At 37.2% G+C, this 22,185-nt stretch overlaps 1 protein-coding gene across 4 annotated transcripts in view; it reads left to right on the forward strand.

Moving 5' to 3' along the window:
- The first annotated feature begins 9,824 nt into the window (after positions 1-9,824).
- TRPS1 (transcriptional repressor GATA binding 1) overlaps positions 9,825-22,185 on the forward strand; it is a 240,607-nt gene continuing 228,246 nt past the window's right edge. The window contains exon 1 of one of the 4 annotated variants that reach the window (XM_081070309.1): positions 9,825-9,956. Coding sequence is in view for 2 of the 4 variants with exons in the window: in XM_081070306.1 (XP_080926432.1) it covers positions 17,667-17,703 (37 nt within the window). In the remaining 2 variants the exon portion in view is untranslated. Of the gene's footprint in view, positions 9,957-10,337; positions 10,764-11,314; positions 11,424-17,609; positions 17,704-22,185 lie in introns of those variants that run through there. The other 3 variants (XM_081070308.1, XM_081070307.1, XM_081070306.1) reach the window with 3 other exon arrangements.

The raw sequence follows: 22,185 nt of genomic DNA on the forward strand, positions 1-22,185 counted from the left end.
CCCCCCAAAAAACAAACAAACGAACAAAAATCACAACAACAACAACAAAATAGGCTTATGTTAATACAGTAACAATAATTTATGAAGTCAAGGACATATACAGTTTAAGGTTATTAAATAAAACTGCCGATTTAAACAAACATTCCAGAGCTTGAAAGAGTACAGGGCATCCCCAATACATTGCTATTGTTCACACCAGTTATTGGAATTTGTCTTTTGGATGTGTTCACTGAATTTCCAAATCATTTCTAATATCTTCATGTCTTTGCCACCTGAAGGTGAATTCAATGTCAAAAGTTGTCAGAAATTACACAGCCAAGCATGGCGAGTAAGATGTGTCATCAATCTGTAGAATACCATTTTGGTATGAAAATCTATTTGTTTGAATTGCTTATAATTGGCTAGAAATACAATTATAATTTTTTTAACTTCCATAAAAGTATAGTTCTTTGATACAAATGGACACTGGTTTAAGCCACACACACACACACACACACACACACACACACACACACACAATCACTGGAGAATGTAGGGGTTACAGCTGACTTGGGGTGGGAGAATTCAGGGGTCCTAGCAACGTTGTTGAACCCAGGATCTATCTCTCCACGTCTAAGCTCTGCTTCCTCTGCATTTGCTCAGACTTTCTATGGTGGTGAGACAGCTGTAAGAACTCCAGCTTCACATCGTTGCAGGACTGAGTGTCGCAGAATAAAATATCTGGGTTTTCTCTCCAGTTGTCCCCCGAGATTTCCTTGGCTCTGACTCTGTCAGGTTCCTGAATGTGATGCTGTGATAAGTAAGGCCAGGGGCCGATGCTCGCCTTTCTTGCACTGAGTCATTCTTATGGATTAAGAACAGGGGCTTCTCTTCCTAAAGAGGAAAAGCAGTAGGCTATTGCTAGGGAAGAGAGAGTTAATGTTGATATTGGTAAAAAAAAAAAAAAAAAAAAAGCAAGTGTTCACCAAACTGAACACACACCCCACACACACACACACACACACACACACACACACACACTACATAATTTCAAGGTTTAGTGTCAGTCAAAACCCTATATTGGAGTCTCAGTTCTGTCACCAAACGAAAGTATAATATAGCGGGACTTTACATCTCTGACCGAGCAAGTGACACCTGACTACATGTTTGATTTTGGCTATGGCCTTGTATGTGCCTCAGTTTCCTTATCTACAAAATGGGGAAAATAACAATACCCAGCTCATAGAGTGTTCAAATTAAATGAATTAATACATGTGACTTACTTAGAACAGAGCCTGGTACATAGCAAGTCCTGAATCATAATTCTATGCTTTCATAAGAATGTGGATGATTCTTGTCCTCGAATATAGTCTTTCCTAAGGAGTCTTTGAAGCAGGAGGCCTGAAATCCATCACAAAGAAGCTAAATTTTACCATGACCTTAATAGAAATTATATAACTTTCCTCTGATGGTATTATGAATGAAAAAACAAATCCACTGCCAAAAATATGGTTAAGTAATACATGCCATAGAATAACACATTATTGAGTTATAAAAAAAATCTGAGTAAAGCAGAATAACCCTCAGCTCTTACCTCTGCCCTGTCAATAGATTATCATGGTGGATCTGTGGTGAAACACTGAGCAAAATCTTATGTTTTGTGTAATGATACTATAAATCATTGCACAGTTTCCCACTGAGCAGTGAAAACTGCATCGAGGACAGATCAGAGAGTTAACTACAACCAATAATTGGACCATTTTTAGAACATATTCCACATATTAATCTATGCAAATTGTTCATATGTACCCTACAGAATGGGCTGTTTCTACTAGATGGCTACTTGATGTGGATTTGCACTTTTGTTGAATAAAGATAGAATTGCCTTTATTCACCTAATATGAAATCAAGATATGAAGTAGCATGTCTCTTTAAATAAAATAAGATTTTTGCTGAGACTCTGTTAGTTTCTCACCAATTGGAAACACCTGGCATAATTGAAACAGAAGCTGCATTCTTCAAGTGTCTATGTTTAGGAGAGATCAGAGGAGATAAGTTTTTATTATATTTCCTTGTTTAAAGAGCCTCAATATTTATATGTGAATATATGTGTATGGCTACATATGTATTGTGCGATGGTATTCTGCTTGATTGCGTTATATGGCTGAATAAGAGTAGTTCAAGGATCTTACCTGGGACTGCTTTACAAAAAGAAGTTATGCAATACTGAGAACAGATTAGGTTGTACTGTCTACAACTTAGTTTAAGACTGTGAATAATAAGGGAAAAGGATAATTAAATTACAATTTTATAAGAAGGTGGTCACAATGATCATGTAGGGGTCCTCTGTAGTCCTTGGCATGCCCCTAATCGAAAAACTTCAGATGTCCTTGGGATGGGAGGAGTGAATAATATAGTTAGAAGTCTCAGATAGTACCGATGTTCTCAATCTCTAACTTGTGAATTTCTAGGGGCCCAAGAAATTCCCCCTACTCCCAAGAGGCTTACCTTGTTTATCGTACTCACTTAATTAGCTTTGAACTATGATTGTCCGTGCCTTTCTTTTCAGACAACTATCTCCAGAGTCTAGACTAGAGCAAATTGGAACAATTGCCCAGGGCTCAGTTCTGCTCTGCTGGGGAAACCCAGCAGCTTGGGGCTGCTACAGTGGATATGTGGATGCTGGCTAGGGAGGAACGAGGAGGGGGATGAGAGTCAATACAATAGGACACAGTGACAAACACAATTAGCAGAGGTTGTAGAGCATTGTCTACCCCGAACTTTTGTCCACCCCATGTAGTAACTGTTGTGCCCCTAGCATTGCAAACTACTGTACATGACCTTGCCCTCCATATTTGAACTACCTTATTCTCAACATTAGTTCATGCCATCATCATTTCACCCAACTAACATTTATCCAGATCTGTCTTTGTATCTTCACATATGTAATGGATTAGTTAATATTTGTCATAGCCAAAGGTTTGCGCTCTCTCTCATACGTTAGTGAATATAAGAATCACATGATTACTTTAATTGCATTCTCAGGCCCCAACTCCAGAGATACATATATGTTCAGTAGGTGAGGCCCATATATCTATATTTTTAAAAAGTACCCAAGCTCGTTTAGGAAGCACTTAATTAGGCCATGAAATCCTGAAGATTAGGGGCCTATTATTCATTTACCACTGGGGTTCCTAACACATAACACAGTGTCTGGCACATTATAGTTACTCGAAATATATTTGTTTAACTTTATTGAATTATATTTAAGAACTATGCTAGAGCCTACGGTACAAAGATGATTTTATCACAAGCTTTTCTGTATTAAGCAGAGTCTAGGGCAGACAATCCAAGGCATATTCAAAGAAGAATTTGAAGAGTGTTTAATGAAGGATCACTTACAAAGTCATGGGCAGGGCTTAGGGAGGCAAAAAGAGATGGTGAAACATCTAGGGATTGGCAACAGCTAGCAGTAGCTGCCCTTAGGCCTAAAATCACAAGAGGTGTGTGTGGTGTGTGTGTGTGGGTCTTATTACCATATTTCCCTGAAAATAAGACCAGGTCTTACATTAAGTTTTGCTCCAAAAGATGTATTAGGGCTTATGTTCAGGGGAGGTCATCCTGAAAAATCATGCTAGGGCTTATTTTCCGGGTAGGTCTTATTTTCAGGGAAACAGGGTACTGGAACCCTACAGGTGTATAGCTGTGGTGGAAGCACTGCCCAATAGGAAAGAGTCAGGGGAATGAGTACCCTGACAGTCCCTCTTCCAATTCTCTGAGCTGACAGTGTTATTCGTCATATTCTCCAGAAACCAGGGGGCCGGGGAGCCCAGGTGAGGAAGTAGTGTTTCTCCTCTCGTAGTATAGTGCAGAAAGAGAGTGCGGAGGGTAGCTTCCTTCCAGAAGTGGACAGTGCTGTCCTCTGAGCAGTGTACAATTACTAATGAACAAAGTTTGTAGTCAGAACAATAACTAATTTGTATTTGATCATTTGGTCACCTCTATGTGTGTGTCTATACACCATGCAAATTGTCTAGATGTGCCAAGGGTAAATCAATGGTATGAACACCAAGATGGCATGTTAACTAAACAGGAGGTTTTATTTGCCAGTGAGTGATCACACACTCATAAGACACACAAACATGTACACACACATGTACACACGCTCAGACACACACTTCCATGGGATTCATGTCACATTATGAAGTGCGATCCCTGTGAGAACCTAGACAGTTGGATCTATACCGTCAATTAAATATTATGTTCGAAAATTTAATATCTTCAAAAATTAATAGCTGTTAGTTGAGTGACTTATGCTACAACAATTCACTATTTTAATGTGCAACAATATAGATTGTCTATATGTAGACAAGTAATGTCTAAAGAGATAAGTGTTCATCTCTACCTCACTTTTGTAACTTTCCTAACTCACACTTCTGGCTTCTAAAACGACAAATAATCCCTTCCCATCGAAAAATCCTCAGCTTTCTGCTTCATTTTCTATAACTCCACATATTAATGCCTAGTATTTAGTTAAAGATCATTGAATTCACTATTTTTAGAGCAACATGGAATTATGAACCCAAACTTAATGATAATGAGGACAACATTTCAGAGGAGGACAAACGTCTTCTCTGATATATTGCCAAAAATATGCTGCTGAGATGAAGACCACCCAGACGCTTCAATTGGCACATGATGCATCAGCCCATATGTATTAAAGGGGAAAAAAAAGAACAAAAAGAAAGGAAGAAAAGGCCACATTGAGCATTTGAAACTTGGGCTCAATAGTGTGTTTCTAAGTAAAGAGTAAAGAGGTTATTCCAGTCTCCAAATGTAATTTAACAGATGTTATTGTGTACCTATGATTTGATGGTCTTCTGCCCTCAAGAATCTTGCAGTTAGCATGGGAGGGAGGTAAGTTAACCAGCAACACTTTACAAGTCACTATGACAAATGTGACTTCATCCTAGAGAGAGAAGCAAGTCCCCGTAGAAGCTTGCTTCCTGCCTTGCTGATTCCGACTGGGAATTTGGGGAAGGCTTCCTGCACACGGCAGAATCTGAGTTGGACCTTAGAAGACGAGAGGGTAGTTAGCACGGAGAGTTGACATGAAAGGCCCTTCAGAGCCTTCCAAGTGGAAGGTGATAGTAAATATAAGTATTCTGACGTGTCGGATGGATCCGGAGAATGGCTCAATGGGTGGGTCAGGAGAGCAGCCCGTGTGGAAGAAAGGAGTGAAGAATGAAGCCAGAAAAGCATTTTGGACTCTGTTCGGGGAGAGAACTTAATGCCCGAAGTACTTTGGTGTTATTCTTTGGGCAGTTGGGAGTCATGGGATTTTTGTCAGGAGGAATAGAAAATGCAGAAGGGAGATGATCTGATCTGGTAGCTTTATATGATAATGAACAGAGGGAAAGAGAGTCGGGAGGTGAAGCCCCATCGGATGTCTTGGGAGTGATAACTTTTTAATTTGGGAAGAGTTAGTATGGATGGAATGAAAGGCCGTAAGAGGCACAAAATCCTTTAGAAAAGGAGCAATAGGAGAACTGAGTAACTGATTGAATGTGGGGCCTGTGGGACAGGGCATTGCCATAGATGTCAAATGTCTGAGGTTTCTGGTCTGGATGACTCATGCCTTTAACAGAGATAGGGTTTGTCTATTTCCTTCCTCCTCCATGTTGTGTCTCTTTATAGCCTCCTCTTCCTAAATAATGATCTTACACATACATCATTCAAATACGCATTTGATTTCTAGTGTAATATTTCAGTTTGAAATTTAGGCAAAATCTGGTGTTGGGCTTGGTTATATACAACCGAGAGTTAATTGAATACAAAATTTGGAGCATGGATGGGATGAGAGAGGAGAAGATAATAGAGCAGAGGGTACAAATATGGAGAGCATTGGAAAACACCTTTTTTTCAGGGTCAGATAGTGTGGATCAGGGTGAATTCAGATGTAAATGTTCTCTCTTATTAAGAGAAGAAAGGAAGTACATCCAGTTATTGCCCACAGTGGTTTGGTTTGAATGCAAAACACTGAGTAATCTCATCTAATTCTACTTTCAATCCAATGGATAGTATATAGTTGGACATTCATAAAAGCTATTGAAAAAGCAAAATTGTTATTATTATTCTCGGGCTCCCTAGGCAGGGATTTTGTGTGTGTGTGTGTGTGTGTGTGTGTGCATGCGTGTGTGTGTGTGTGTGTGTGTGTGTCTACACCTCAGAAATTTGTTTCCTCTTTTAATTAAATAAAGCCCATGTTTGTTGGTTTTTAGGGTGGGCTGCAAGGCCCATCTGTTTAACTAGGCAGTTGCCTGATATCGTAAGGGGAGGATTGGCAAGTGTAAGTGTGAATTTGAATACCAGATACAGGCTATTTTAAGCTGAATTTATCTTTAATAAATTCACCCAGAGGTGTTCAGCAATAGGTAGTTTGGAAAATGATCATAATTTGTGTGGCAGTCTTTCTTTCTTTCTTTCTTTTTTTCTTTTTTTTTTTTTTTAAAAAGGTTGAGTGCTATGTGATTGCGAGAAGAAATAGACTCAGGGAAGTTGATCTTTGATGATGCTCTGTTTCTTCAGGTCTCACCATGAAGAAGGGCAGACTGCTTCAATAATTGCTTTTGATACGCTGGAAGGCAAAATGGTCTTTCATTTCATATGATATAGTACTAACTTGAGAGCAAATAATACATAAATTTTTTTTGATAGTATGTGTTAAAGCAGTTGGCATTTAGGACCAAGGGTTGTCAATCTTTGAGGTTTCTGAAAGGAATTGCAATTTATGACGTGTTAGGGTAAACAGTTGGATTACATTTCTGAAATACGTGTTCCATCAGGTAAAATCATTGTGATTACAGGCACTGGAACTGGAAGTTATGTGCTAAAAGGTTGAAAATATAAAAGAAGTATGCTTGTGCTTAACTACTAATCCCTCTTTGTATCTCTGCTGAATAAACTACAAGAAAAGGGAAAAAAAAGTTTAAATAATAAAACAGAAAAGGTGTGCTATGTAATTTAAAAAATAATATGCATTATACAGTTCTAGGAACTGTTTCATCAATGGTCCAGCCATAAGATAATATTCCAGAATTCAGAGAATTATGAAAGATTATAAAGAAGTTATTTGAGTTGGAAGTTATTTCTTTTGTTTGCTTTTAAAAATTTCTCTTAATTTCTCCTTTATTTTCTGATGCATCCTATAAAAGCACAGGTTGTGATTTTAACATCCAGTCTCCATTGTTTAGAAACACATTGCAAATAAAACCCTAAGAAGAGAATGGTTTTAAGAGCTTTGCATATGTTTGACAGCAGAAGATAATAAATGTAAATAAATCTTTACTATTTCCCCTAATTCAGTTTGTGCCATGCAAATGTCAGGACTATAAACACAAATCAACAAACATTTGAAGGAAAACAATATACATAACTTATTTTATATATTAAAAACAACTGTCAAACAATTATGACCTCATGTATTAGTTGGTTGTTTTGAAATATTCCTACTAGAATTAAAAAATTCTATGAGGGCCTTTGAGCTTATACATATTGTGTCAATCAAGGGCATATGTAATATATCTAAAGCATGAGGTAAAAATTTTCTTCATAAATTATTTCATAAATAAATTATTTGCTTGAAAAAGTTTACAAAAATATTTGTGCTTTTATTAAGTTCTCTACAGATCTTTTGTGGTTCATGTAAATGGATTGATACAGACAGCATTTTGATCTGCTGTACTCTTAAAATACAAAAAAGTAACATGAAGAGACTCTTCATTTCTCAGGCAAAGTTCAGCAAAATTGAGTCCGTGAAACTTCATTCATTAAATTTTTAAGTGACCATGAATTTGTTGGCTTCAGTACCTGACGTGTAACTTTATCCTTTCAATTGAAGGACATAATTCACTCTCAGACCTTTGGCTTTAACTTTTTATATAATGTATAATTTTGGGTACATTTAATGGTCAAATTTTTTATTATTACAGGTGGAAAAACACCAGCCATCTCAAGGGTTTTGTGCTTGCAAAAGCATGTAATTTAATTTTTTTGAACCAATTTAATCAATGATTGTTTCACGTGAGCAAATTTACACTCTTAATGATTGCCTCACATGTGAGAGTGACAGAAGAAGATCACTTCCTCTTTTAAAATGTCATTTAAATCTTGGGGAGCAGATTAGGGGACTAATCCTTGTGATATATTGTACTATTTAACTTTGCTGCTAAATGCTATAGCCTGAGATTTTATCAGTTAGATACCAGCTTCAGCAGTTTTAGTGGGTATTAACCCTTTGAATACAACCTGTTTTACTATTCAGATGCATATTTCAAAATTTATTTGATCTAATATTTTTAGTTAGTCATGGCTCAAGAATGTTTCACTCAGATCTTTTTTCCTTGAATAAAAATGCTTCTTACTGTGCCGTGCATATTTCTATAAAAGTCGGTAAGCTAATTTATGGCTTAAAAAAGAAAATAAAGGTCTATATTTAATATATGAATACTTTTTACAGTGGAAATTGGCGGTGGACAGTATTAATGACTCTAGTGTGAAAATATGCAGGTGGTCATTAATAGTTGACTATGGGATTTACTGAAGATTTTGATATTAATTTTCCCTGCAAGCAGAACTATATATAAATCTTAAGCTGCTCCCAAATTAATTTAAATTGATATTAACATATGAATAACTCCATGAATATAAGGTTCATTGTCTTCTCACTCCTTTAGGAAATATATTGTTTGCCTCATTGTGAAACTTTATTTTGACTACTCTTTTACCTGACTAGTTTCTCTATTGCAAAATAATTATTTTTTTCTATTCATAAAGAGTGATGGAACATGATACTAAAATTCTGGAATAAAAGTGCGACAAAAAGGAATATATCTGTCTGACTAAGGTATATTAAGTAGAAATGAAGAACTTCCAGAAAAAGTAGTAAGGTTCTAAGAGCATATGCTTAAGTTAAAAAAAAATTGATTGGCTTTTTCATTTCTGATAATAGTATGTTTCAAAATATATATATATATTCATATTTTCTCTTAAAAGATGCAAGAATCATTTAGTGAAATATATTTTGGAGGAAATTACTTCATCTTCAGTTCACAGATTCATGATTGTACCTCTCTAAAATTCTGATTTTAATCATTTTGTAGTTTGGAGAAGGAAAGATGTTTCTTCTTTTAGCACAAAATTAGTTTAAACTGCTTTTCACTAGAGGAAAAACATGCCACTTAAAGTCACCCAACTGAAGAAAATGAAGTCCAAACTCCCAAGAAATGTTTACTTAGTTTTTAACACCTACTATACTTTGAATCCTGTCATGGTACTCTTTTATGCGTTGTTGATTTTTAGAAATTAAAAAAAAAAAAGGAAAAAGAAACACCCTGTTCAATTCAGTAACTTATTTTAAGGGAATTTTACTTAACAATGAGAGTATTTGGAGATGTGGAGTAGTAAAGAGAGTATCATGCTTAATTCAGAGATCCTTATCGGCTACTACAGCCCCAAGGAGCCCCAGGTACTGATATTGCAGCATTTGAATAATGTTCCCATTTTATCTATTTTGTAGTATCCCCTTTAAGCACTCACAGAGCTTGCTAGCTTCTCCCTAGCCCAGAAAACCATAGCAACCTCAGTCCGCACTTCTCCAACTCAGGATAGAGTTCAAGTTCTCCTCAAGCCCTCTTGCCCTCAGATGCATGGGAAACACAGACCACCGACTAGGTGTCTTAAGTCTTCTCTGTCCTAGAAAAAAGGCGGGGGAGGGGACACACACACACACACACACACACACACGCACACATCTTGCGTCGTTTAATTGGGAGGGAGAAGGGAAAGTAACATCCGAAAAGGTAAAAGCACTTCTAGAGTTCTTTTGATTGTTCATGAGAGCATCTCCGAGTGTTTTGGGACCATCGATTTGGCGGCCACGCACTGGCGCCCATCTGCCCCCCCCACCCCCTCCAAAGGTAGGTCTTTATCTTTATCACATTATTCCTAAAGCTTTAGGATTTTTCCTCCGTTTCCAGCCCGCACGTTCACACATGGGGGTGGGGGAGGAGGAGGGGGGAGAGGCGGGGCGGGAAGGTAGCCGGGTCCCTGCACCTCGCAGCTCTCATTTGCAGCGCTCGGACTCGGGCGAAGTTCTCGCGCAGCCGGGTGGCCGCTGCTGGGGCCGGTCCCGGCGGGCGGCGGCGGCGGGTGCTGGGAGCCGGGCGGGGCGGCGGCGGCGGCGGCGGCGGCGGCGCGGGGACGCGCGCTGTCTCTTTAAGGGAGCTCGGTCTGGGGTGGCGCTTTCCTCCGCGAAGGCTCCTTTGATATTAATAGTGTTGGTGTCTTGAAACTGACGTAATGCGCGGAGACTGAGGTCCTGACAAGCGATAACATTTCTGATAAAGACCCGATCTCACTGCAATCTCAAGCGTCCTCTTTTTTTGGTGCTGCTCGTTTCTCCAGTCCCCGCGTCCTCTCGATCGCTCTCTCGCCTTCCTATTTTTTTTTTTTTTTAAACAAAAAACAACACCCCCTCCCCTCTCCCACCCGGCACCGGGCACATCCTTGCTCTATTTCCTTTCTCTTTCTCTTGCTCTTTTTTTTTTTTATAAAGGGGGGGAGGGAAGGAAAAGGGGGGGAGGCAGGAAAGACCTTTTTCTCCCCCCCCCGCCCCCCAATAATCCAAGATCAACTCTGCAAACAACAGAAGACGGTTCATGGCTCTGGCCGCCGCGCCACCATCTTTCGGGCTGCCGAGGGTGTTCTTGACGATTAATCAACAGGTAAGGAGGGGAGGCCCGGGCGGGCCGCGGGGCCAGGGGCCGAAGGGGGCGCGGGCGCCCCTCGGCCGGGCCTGGGGCGCCGCGCCGCGAGTGCTGCGCCCGCGCGTGTGTGCGCAAAATGTGGGCGATCGCGAGCGGGGAGCCCTGGGAATTAAAAGTGACTTTCTTTGGAGAGAAAAAAAAAAAAAAAAAAAAAAAAGAAGCAGAGGGAGAGTGTGCAGAAAGCCAAGCGCAGGCTTCTCGGGTTTCACATGCGTTTTCTTTCTTCTTTTTTGCGCGTGTGATTTCTTTCTTTCTTCTCTTCTGCTCTCTTTTCCCCTCTTCGTCTCTTCCTTTTGGTGGGTCTGAGGCATCTGAGCCTTAGAAACGAGCGACTTCAAACTGCAGTAGCCCCTGGAGTCAGGAGGGTCAAGTTCAGCCGCCGGGGAGGAGGAAAAACAAATCCCCATTTGCCAAAAAAAGAAGTTTCAGGCCGGTGCCCCCTCCCCCTCGCAGCCCCACTCCCCCTCGCTGTCTCTTTCTGGCTGATTTTAATTCTCCTACCGGGCGCAGCGGAGGAGCTGGTGGTGGTTGGACCCGAGGGGCCGCCGCCGCCGCTGCTGCAAGTTTTCTGGGGCTCCTGACAAGCGGGGAGCAGACTAGGCACCAGCATGCAGAGTAGTAAGTTGGGCCAACTTGGGAGGGTCGGGAGGGTCTCAGAGAGGGGCCTTCGTGTGGTCCCCAAGGTGGGGAAAAAAGCACCGGACTGGCGTTGCCTTTGAAGAGTTTGCAAAGCCTGGCTTCAAACTTTTTTCCCTTAAAGGCCCAGCTGGGCTGGAGAAAGAGGGTTGTCGCATCCCCTGGTGCACCCGCCTGTGTGCGGCTCAGGGCAGCTTGGCCGAGGGGTCTGTGCCCTGTCCGTGCCATGTGGCAGGGCCTTGCAGCCCCGGCGCTTCCGTAGGAGCTGAGGAAGGGGCAGACTTCCTCTGCGGTGCGGATGATGCGCCATGCGCGGGTCAGCAGACACTGGCCGGTGATTAAATGCCTGACAGCGGTGGGACATCCAGGCGGACCGGCGCTTTGCCGTCTGTCTAGTTCCTGTTTGGGTTCTAGAGAAACGCATCTTTGAAAGGCCAAGGCAAACACCGCTGTCCCCTCAAATAACTCCAGGATTACAGGACCCCATGCATAATTTGAGGGTGAGGCAGAGGTGGGAGTTGTTTGAAGTGCAAAGCTGTTTTTGTGGCTGGGAAAGCTTTTTTCTTAGTACCTGTGTGAGATGGTGGTGTTTCCCCATTTCCCCCTGGGAAGTCAGTAAGTGTTTTATGGCCCTAAGACTCTAAAACCATTTAAGTTAGAGGGCCAGAAGGACTGGTGGGTTTCAGAGGGAATCGTGGAGTTACTAAATTTTAGGTCTTGCTTTACTTCCTCATATCTTTTTAGGCCTCAGAATTGATAACTATGAAAGTTTTTGATTAAGAGCGATGGATCTTAATGATGAACCAAAATTATGATAGAATATTCATCCTTATCCTATTTTGGAAAATCACGGCTAGACTTTTAAGTGAGGTAAGTGAAGTGAAAAGCTTAGCGGAGAAGTTAAATCTCAGAGAAGTTAGGCCGATTCATTGAACTTTTGTAGATACATTAAACTTTGTAAACGCACCAGGTGAACAGCAAAGGGTCTGAGAGGGGGTACTAAAACAACGAAAAAACACAGACAGGGCTTGAGACAAAATTACAAAGAAGTGATAACTCTAGGCCTGGTCGTTGGCTAAACATTTGATTGCTCAAAGTAAAAATAAAATAGGAAACTTCCAGCCAGTCTTCAAAGCCCTACAGCTCTTAAGTTAAAACCTATGGATCTTGCTGGCATCATGTTTCTTTCCTGCTGGTTTTAGGAAAAGTTGATCATTTAGAAAAGGCTGCCAGAGTTAAAAATGCAAGGGGCAGCAAAGGGAAGTAATGCGCGCAGCCAGTTCTTGACGTGGACAAAATGAGAATGAAAGTTTCTGAACTCACTGTTGTAAAGTTTCTTACATGCTGCTCATTTGCTTTGAACACTTTCTCAGATAGTCCACCGGTTAATGTAAAACAACCAACTAGTTCTAAAATGGTGTGGCCTTTTTTTCCTTTCCTCAAGTATGCCAGGGTTGTGAATAAATACAGGGTTTGTATGGGAAGATGAAGCATTTCCTGTAAGTTGTGATGCTGACAGGACAGTCTGGAAATGACAGCAACATTTTGAGGATTTTTTTTTTTTTTTTTTTACCTTTAAGTGAAAGTTTATTAAGGACGTGGTTAATCTTAAGTCAAACGTATCGTTCTTGGAGCTGGTCTCTCCTCAGATTTTTTAAACTTTCTTTTAGAGTTTTATCCTGGGATGAAACATCTCTAGCTTCAGTTAAATATACTGGGCCACTAATATGCTAAAGCCTGATGATTGTTTCTGGATATTAATAATGTGAAAATAAAACTCCTCAAGGAGAAGTAGAGTTTAATGCCAACATTATGACTTGATTTCTCTAAATGTGAGGCATTCCGAAGCTTCATTAATACTCTGTTGGCAAAGTATTATTTCCCATTGGTGAGCTGATGTGTGCGGCTTCCTGATATATCTGTTGTATGTTAGCATATATGTGTGTAGAATACTTTCCCACACATAATAACTAAGTCTGACACTCTTCAAATAAATGGTGGAATATAACAAGTTCCTTACAAAAAAGTTTGTCACTCCTTTGAATTCTAGACTCTGTTAAGAGTCTCTGCTGCTATTTAGATGTTGTCCTTTGTCTATTAGAGGTAGCATTAAAAGTAAGGAGAAGTGTCCTGTTAGCTGTGAAGTCTGAGTTGATTTTAGAGCTCAGCATTTTGACGATTAACATTTTAAATGATTTTATAAAATTTTTGCTTAAAACCGGTTAGAATCTATGCTAGTATGCTAATCATAAGTGAGTTCCACATGCGCCTACCATATTTTCAGTATTATTTTTACTTTTCTTTTAAGTCACAAATTACTTCTGCGTTTACTCTGATTTCCATAGTGTAGGTCTCTCTGATAGACATAAGGAAATCTTCATTCACCAGGAAAACCTTCAAAACAGGGAAATGAATGCAGCTGTGAAAAGGCAGCTTTTAACATCCTAGTATTTCAGTGATGTTTCTATTATATTATTGTTATTATTTAATGTGTGTGTGGGGGGGGAAGAGAGAAATATCACAATTTGCCATTTAATGATCTTCATATTTCTATTAAGAATGCCAAATGGTGTTATGTTTTAGTAAACTCCTGTCTTCCCTTCTTTGTTGATGATGTAAATAGATATTATTGAAAGTTTGGAAAGAACTTGTAGCAAATTGTTTTTGAGCTAGAACTTTATTTTGAATTGGAAATTAGCACAAATATTGATAACAGGCCTTTAAGTGTTTTCCATACTACACATATGTAAAAATTACTTTTTTAAAAAAACTTAGGTATCCTTTTTATAGCAAACAATAATGAAGCAACAAATTAGCCTTTAAGGAAGTTATGGGCAGGTATTTATCATTGATTTAAAGGGAAAATTATTATTTTTAAAATAAGTGATGCACTTAAAATAAAATGACTGGTGCACATTAAAACATATTCTTATTAAGATATTCTCTGGTGTGTAAAATGAAGCCATTCATTCAACAGACTGACAACTTTCCATTTGGTATTTGCCTTTGCTTAATTTAGTTTCCGCAGGACAGCTAGTGTGGTCGTTTGCCTCTGTTTTTGGCAGGCATAGAAAACTATAAACTCAGACAGTTCTGTCCCAAATATTGCAGCTCACAAGTGACAATCAATTTGATAAAAACAGGCAAGTTTTATGGACTTGCTTTCTGTTGTTCATCTTGAGCCAAGCTTTCAGGTAACTGAGATTTCTTTCTCTTCCCCTTTTGCTGGTTATAACTACTAATATCATTGAGAACTAATTCTGAGACTTGTTTACTCATTCTCTTCCTTATTTTTTTATTTATTGGAATTTGGGGAAATTAATGACAGCGTATCTAGACTTGGTTTTACTTTATCTGTATGATAACTACATTCATATTTTGATATCATCATGAAGAAAGAAGTGAATTCTTTGTTACTATAATAGTCATGATTTATGGAATTGTGGGGTTCCCCCTAAGATAAAATGTGAAGAAACTCTTATAGTCTTTGCCAAGTAGAAATTTAATCTAATTCTCTAAGGGTACTCGTAATTCTCATGTATGGAGCAGACTAACACACTGCAATTATTTACATTGAAAAAAAATCGAGCAGAGTTTTTATAATTATCAAACGTATTTATCTCCTAAAAGCTTTAACTATTGGATTAAACATATTCCAAGTGTTATTTTATCCTACTGTTCAGTAGCAAACAGTGCTGCAAAGGGAATAACCACTTTTAAAACTTTATCCTGGAGTATAAGTGGGTCTTAAACCATTTGTTTATTTGTGTAGGATATTTGATTAATTATATAGGGCCCTTATAATGTCTTTAATGTTGCTATTATGGTTACCTTTAGGGTTGTCACATCACCCCGTGGTTCTCAGTTCCCTGGAAACTGAGTTTGTTGGTCTTTGGTTTGGTTTTGTGATGGTTATACTAATGTTAACTTGATTTAGGTTAGAAAGAGATCTGGAGACTTAAGGAAACCTCTGCACGGAACTTGCAGAAGGATCCATGGATGAAAATTATTTGAATTGTTAAGAGTTAGATGAAGAAGCCTGACTGGTCACTGCAGCTATAATGGCTATTACAGTAGCAATGTCTACTTTTTGTCATCACACTTTTTTCCCCCCAAGAGCACAAATCCAAATAGCAAAAAAAAAAAAAAAAAAAAAGATGAAATTATATGTGTATCAAATATGAAGCATCATTGCAAATCATTTTCTGATTCAGAGCTACGATTGAAATATAAATGACATCCAAACATGTCAAAGAAGACATTAAGGCTGCACTTTCTGTTCCTAAGTATGTCTCATTAAAAATAAGAAAGAAAACTTTTAATTTTTAAAAATTTTCTAGCTCTTTAAAAACCTACAGTAAATACTTTACAAGTGGCTAGACACCTTCCCTGGTGGTTTAGTTTATACAAGCAGGAAACTTTCTCTCCTACTCTTTCTCTCTCTCTTTCTTGTTTTCTTTAAACCAACTGACGTAATGCCAAACTTTGCTTTAAAAGAACAGACAGAAGTAATTGGTAGCTTTTAACTTTTAATAATGTTCTGGATTGGTTTTAGTGGCCAAAATGCCATTTAAAAAAAAAAAAAAAAGTTCAAGTAAGAACGGGCTTGTGGCCTGAGGAAGAAAGGCTCTGTTGATGTAGTTATTTTTATTCTTGTTTTTCAATCTGTTATTAAAAATCTTTCCTGCTGAACACTGCTGGATTTCTCCAATTGCTCTCTGTGATGGCTGGTGCATTTCAGGTTACCGTAACTTAAACAGTTTTGGGGTTTTTGGGGAGGGTGGGTATTTGTGTTGCGTTATTTCTTTCTTATTTGGAAAAGAACATTTGTTTTTGTTTCAATTGAAATGAATTAATTAAGATTATCAATGGCGACAGGTCAGTGAATATGTTTATATAAAGAATGCTACACCTGTTAGCAAGAGCCTGAAATGTGGAAGTTTAATTGTAACATTAATCATTTTTATGTGCAGAGGAAGGAAAATAGATGAAACTTTCCAGAAATATATTTTTAGATGGAAAGCGTTAATTTTAAGGGTCAGTTTGTCTCTACTGGCGGTTCTTTTTTTTCTCGCAATTTTAGATGATTTTTTTAACCCTATTTATTACACAGTGATTTTAGTTTCCGTCCTGGTTTTTTTTGTGTGTTTTTTTTGTTTGTTTGTTTTTTGTTTTTTTTGAATAGTCACTTTCTCTCTTCCTGATCTTACACAGGCAAACAGAACCCTTTCCAGTTAAGAGACATTTTGGTAATATTGATTGACATCAGGGCAACTTCAGAAGCTGGCAAGTAGGGAAATCTTTCAGGAGGGCAAAAAGATTTGTGCCAGTTTTTCCTTCCTTGGGGAAAGACACTCTACCCAGAAATGGGGCCCTCTGTCCATTTGGTGGGTTAGAACTGAGCAATATCTGATGTGAACATGGTTTAAATCTTTTGGTGACTTTTCTGGGACTTTATTTGCTTTTAATCCCAATTTTCTTCTGAGAGGGTTTTTTTGTTTGTTTTTGTTTTTAAACAGTACATTTTAGAAATAATATGTATTGAGAAATAGATATCACACAGATACCTTAAAATGTCTTTTAAGGCATTTATAATTATATGAAAAGCATTTTGCATATTTAGAGAAGTTGAAGTGTTCTCTGCATAGAAAGTTGACAGTTTTGATTTACCTTACGCATTTCTCAGTTTTTCTAGTGACAGCTATAGACTTGACTTCAAATCAGAGGCATTCTTTCTTTCCTAATTACTTCTTTCCTTAAGGATTTGTCAGAAAAACTTGAGAAACGTAAGCTATAAGTTGTTCGCATCACCATAGCGAGTGTCTTTGAGTAAGTCTTGATGTGTTTTTACAAAGTTTTCAAGCATGATTTTCAAGTTACGGGTTTCTCTGTTAATACATTTTCATTTAGTGAATGTTGGTTTATTCTAAACTGAGGGAACAGTAATAAAGTTTAGCAAGAAGAAAAAAAATAGCAGAGGGAGATGTTTAGAGCTGCAATCCTTTAATATCAGCAGTTTATTTACTCTTCACTGGTGGGGAGGGGTTGGAGAGGCTTTGTGGAAGATGATACAAAAAAAAAAATCCATCAATTGCGCATATGATCCCCTCCCCTTAAGGTTTACTTAAACAATATGTTTCAGTTTTGCCTCAAACTATTCTGCACCACTCCTGCTCCAAGAACCCACCACTATCTTGGTTCCTGAGCGATTAAGGATGACACTTTATGTTATATAATGAACTGCTGTATTGTTTGAACAAAGGTAACATATTTTGATATGTGTAATTTTGGAGTAGTTAGTAGTTGGATACCTATAATATAAGAGGAAATCTAGCAGTGTACATGATTGCAAATGCTTGAAGTATCCAGGATAGCTATCCTATGTTTGAATTATGTTTGCTCTCTATGCATGCTGTTGGAGGTGTGTTTTATGTATGTATTGTATGAGGACTGATAGTACGTAGGTGCGCGTTTGTGGTGGACTCTAATATGCTAAACCATTAACTTTACGCTTTAAACGTGAATCTTTTAAGGAGCTACGGGAGCTACTTTATAAAGTCTCGGGGTTTAAAATGAGTATGGTGTTTAAACATAATGAAGCTATCATTATCAGAATGCTAATATCTATTCTGAATTTACTAAGAAATTTAAGAAATGACAAAAAAAACAACAACACTCAAAATCAAACTGCCACCTTTCAGTGTATTTTAAGAAATGCTTTTGAAGATAATTTTTTTTCCAAGTCCCATTTCTGTTGAGAAGAGCAGTTAAGTGACGGTGCTGTTTCTGAATAGCACTTTATGGGACAGCACTTTATACTTTACAATTCTATCATTTCAAAACGTTATGTAGAAATAATGTGGGACATGTAAACTCCGTACTATGACCATAGCGTTTTTCCCTAGGGTGATGGATTCTGTGCGTCACCCAAATGTGATGCTGTTTGCCAGGCTTGTAATACTGGTTTTGAGGGTTGCTGTATGTCCTACTTCATCAAGCAACACAATACAAAAACTTTGGTATCTAGGTAATTGACACAGTCAAAATAGGTTCTGGAAAGTGTTCCAAATACTTTTAAGTAAGTCAGAAATTAACTTAAATATTCAATTTATTTAACACTTGAATAAACAAATGACTCATTGTCAGCTCTTTAAGCCTTCTATAGTAGATAGTGTTAGAAGGAAATATACAATTGTCGATAGTTTATTTTTTTCTTTTATTTGAAGGGAGCATGGTTCTTTTATTATTTGCATTTATAATTGCTTTATCTGTTAATTCCTTTGTACTGATGGTAGTGAGTAGTATAGTATTATAAAGAATAATAAACATATTCATATTATCTAATGTATGTGTCCCAAGCCTTAAAAATGCATTAATACTATATTATTAAATTGAGTATTATAACAACCAAGAATGAACCCAGTGTAGGCTGATACACACATCACAATTGTTATTTAGACGTTAAATATATTTTAGCTGTAGAAAAAAGAGATAGAAAAGATTTTGCCTCAGAGCTTTCTTGTAGAATCTGGATAGAATTTATGAAACATACACATCAACAAACATTTATAATAGAACATGTGCTTCTTAATTAGATTCTACAATATGGCTTTCAGTGAATTCTTGTGAATCACTATTTCAATTTCTCCTTATAGAAACATGTATTACATCTGAGATCAGATACATCTATAGTGTAAATACATACGGCAGAAGTTAGTTTGTGGAATCTAAATTTCTATTACCCGATACACTTGATGTGCATAGGGATCAAGCATTACTAATCTAGTTTTAGCTTTATTTTTCTCTGAGCTCTACACAAGTGCTGCATATGAAATTGTGACTTCATATTAACAGTGCGTATATGTACGTGCACATATCTATAGCATCACTCATATAGAATGTTTCTGCATTACAGGGACTGAATGGAATTTTAACATATTACATATTTTTTTGAAATGACTTCAGTCTTTTCAAATATATACATATTAATTACTTAACACATCCCAACACCTATTTGAGGGTTACTTTAATTATAATTTTGGTTCTGAAATGAGAGCAGGATTGGCAAAATAAATTAAAAACTAACTTCTACATGTGACTTCTCTGTGATGTCATTATCCACACATAATCTTTAGCTCTTGAAAGATGTAGAAATAAATACATCAGCCTGTTTTTTTCTCAATACTATTAAGTAGTTCCGAACATATAAAGGCTTCTAAAAGAGACTTGGCATTTGTTTCTGCTTTACTTTTTGATACCATTAAACATTTTTGAAAGAGATTCTGTAGCTCACTTTAATTTTCAATGGTACCATTCAACTGATGGAAGTTAAGATTGGTCATATGTATATATTGATTTTAATCAAGGCCCATGTTGTTACATTTTCTCAATTATTAGCCTAATTGTTGAGTGATTGATAATTCTTTATCAATTATTTCTAGATATATCTTTGAGATCTTTTAAAATAATGTGTTTCCTGTATTTGGATCCTGAATTTTTATGTTAATCAATTTCAATTATAAATTAAAAAACAAATGGATATATTTAATACTGTCTTTAGGTTATTATTGGAAGTTATTCTTCTTAAAGATCATTGCAAATTTTGCCCCTCAGTTATGCAAACTTAGGTAAGTTTTAGAAAATAACTTAGGTAGAAGTGGCCAGTGTAAGCAATTATTCTCCCTAGTCATGAATAACATAGAACATTGATTTCCTTAATTTATAAGCAAATAGTAAGAGATATTTCTCCTTTACATTTGGAACAAATTTGCATTACATTCATTGGATGTAAGATGTGGTAAATTACTATACGAAAGTCATTGTCATCTCAATCTCAATTACAGTAAACAGTTTATTTTATTCCATCCCATCACTGGTTATTCTACTTTTAAATGTCCTGTTCTTAAGCCAATTTATGTCCTTGAAAGAATGCCCTAATTATTTTTTACTTTTTCTTTGTACTCTGACAGGTTTTAAGTAGGAAAGCTGCCGCTCATAAGATTTTAGGTCAGTAGTAAAAATCATAATGTACACATTTTCTGTGTAAATATATGTACAAGATCTTGCATGTTCACGTTGTCAGATATTTAACTCTTTAGTGTTACACTTATGTACACACCTGTCATGTACTTTATACTCCCAGAATAGTTCAGCGCATCATTGTTAACTTTTAATTATGAATGCATGCTCATCTCACTACCTGAATAATTCCATGTATCGTAGGTAACAATAAAAATTTAAAAAATAAGACCAATGACGATTAGAAATGGAAAATAGGTTAGATATGAGTATAAACAGGTTTTCCTCTTTTTGTTTTTCCCATTTTCGGTTCCTATTTAAAAAGAGAGACAGCTGAAGAAAGGGGGACTTTGATATTGTTTAGTCCATTAAAATGTAAGGAACTGTTGCTATATATATATATATATATATATATATATATATATATATATATATAGCTTTATTTATTTATATATTTTTGACATAGAAAACTTTTGACCTCTTTGCCTGCGGTACTTGAGAATTTTAGATAAACCCCATTGGAGTCACACTGATCAGTTCCGGCTTTGCGTGACAAAAAGCATTCTCTGGCTTCAACTATGCTACTGTGCTGTTTTTCTTCAGGAGTAGAAGTCCTGTAAGTTAATTTGGCATTAGAAAGCACAACTAGAATTTTTCCTTTTTGAAAATCCTCTGGATGGTTTTCAGAGTAAGCAGAGATCACGGGCAGCGTGATGTCGTTCATTGCAGGATGCTAAGGAAAATTATGCTGAGACCAAGCATGCTTCCTCTGGATTATTCTGCCATGCTTTATTACCATTTTTTTCTGTTTTTTGTTTTTGTTTTTTTTGTTTTGTTTTTTCTTTTTTGGGATCTAGTATTTCAGTTTATGGAGAAATAAGAATTTCTCCTTTTAGTGGAAAAATGTGACAGCTGTAGGATTTTTATCTACATTTCTTTATAATATTTATATTTTTATGGGGGTGGTATAAGAAGAGGAAAAGGCTTATATATCGTAAAATAATAATTCGGTTTTATTGTTTGCTGTTGAGCATGCCTTTGCCATTCCATTTGTATGAGGAAATGCAGTGAATGAAATTTTAAAAAGTTGTGGTATAATTTTGAAACAATTGTAAGCACCGACTGTGACATATTTCTGGCAAAAAGATTTAAGATAGTTTTAGTTACTCATTGCTTCCACCAAACTCTGTAGTCCAAATTATAAATATATATTTGACCAGTTGATCACAGATAATGCTTGAAGGGAATGTATCTTGATGCGGGGAAGACAGTACTTACATTATTCTCCCAGTTAGTATACTTTAGATTTGCAAAAAATAGAATGCTAGCTATCATGTTATCATCCCTTTGAGGGCTTTAGTAAAGAATTCTACCTGTTTATGGTAGCTTATATGCAATAACATCAAGCATAGGCAGCTTAACATATTTGTACATTGATTCCATGACATTCAATAAATCATTGTATTTCCATCAAGATTTAGGGAGTGATGTACACTAGAATAGTAGCCATCCATTAAGGGTTTGGAATTAGCAACTGGTTTTTGGGAGCTACGGCATAAATATAATAATAGGAAGAAATATTCAGAGCATTCACCTTTTATAAAAGTTAGTTCTGTCTTTCGCGTTTAGGAAAATATAGCAGTGAATGTTTGCTTTTTGTATGTTTTGTCTCCAAGCAGAGGAAACTGACAGTTTTATGTTTTAAGTGCCGAAAGTTGTTCTTGGC

The sequence above is a fragment of the Rhinolophus hipposideros genome, assembly GCF_964194185.1.
Source record: "Rhinolophus hipposideros genome assembly, chromosome: 13".
Classification (NCBI taxonomy): Eukaryota; Metazoa; Chordata; class Mammalia; order Chiroptera; family Rhinolophidae; genus Rhinolophus; species Rhinolophus hipposideros.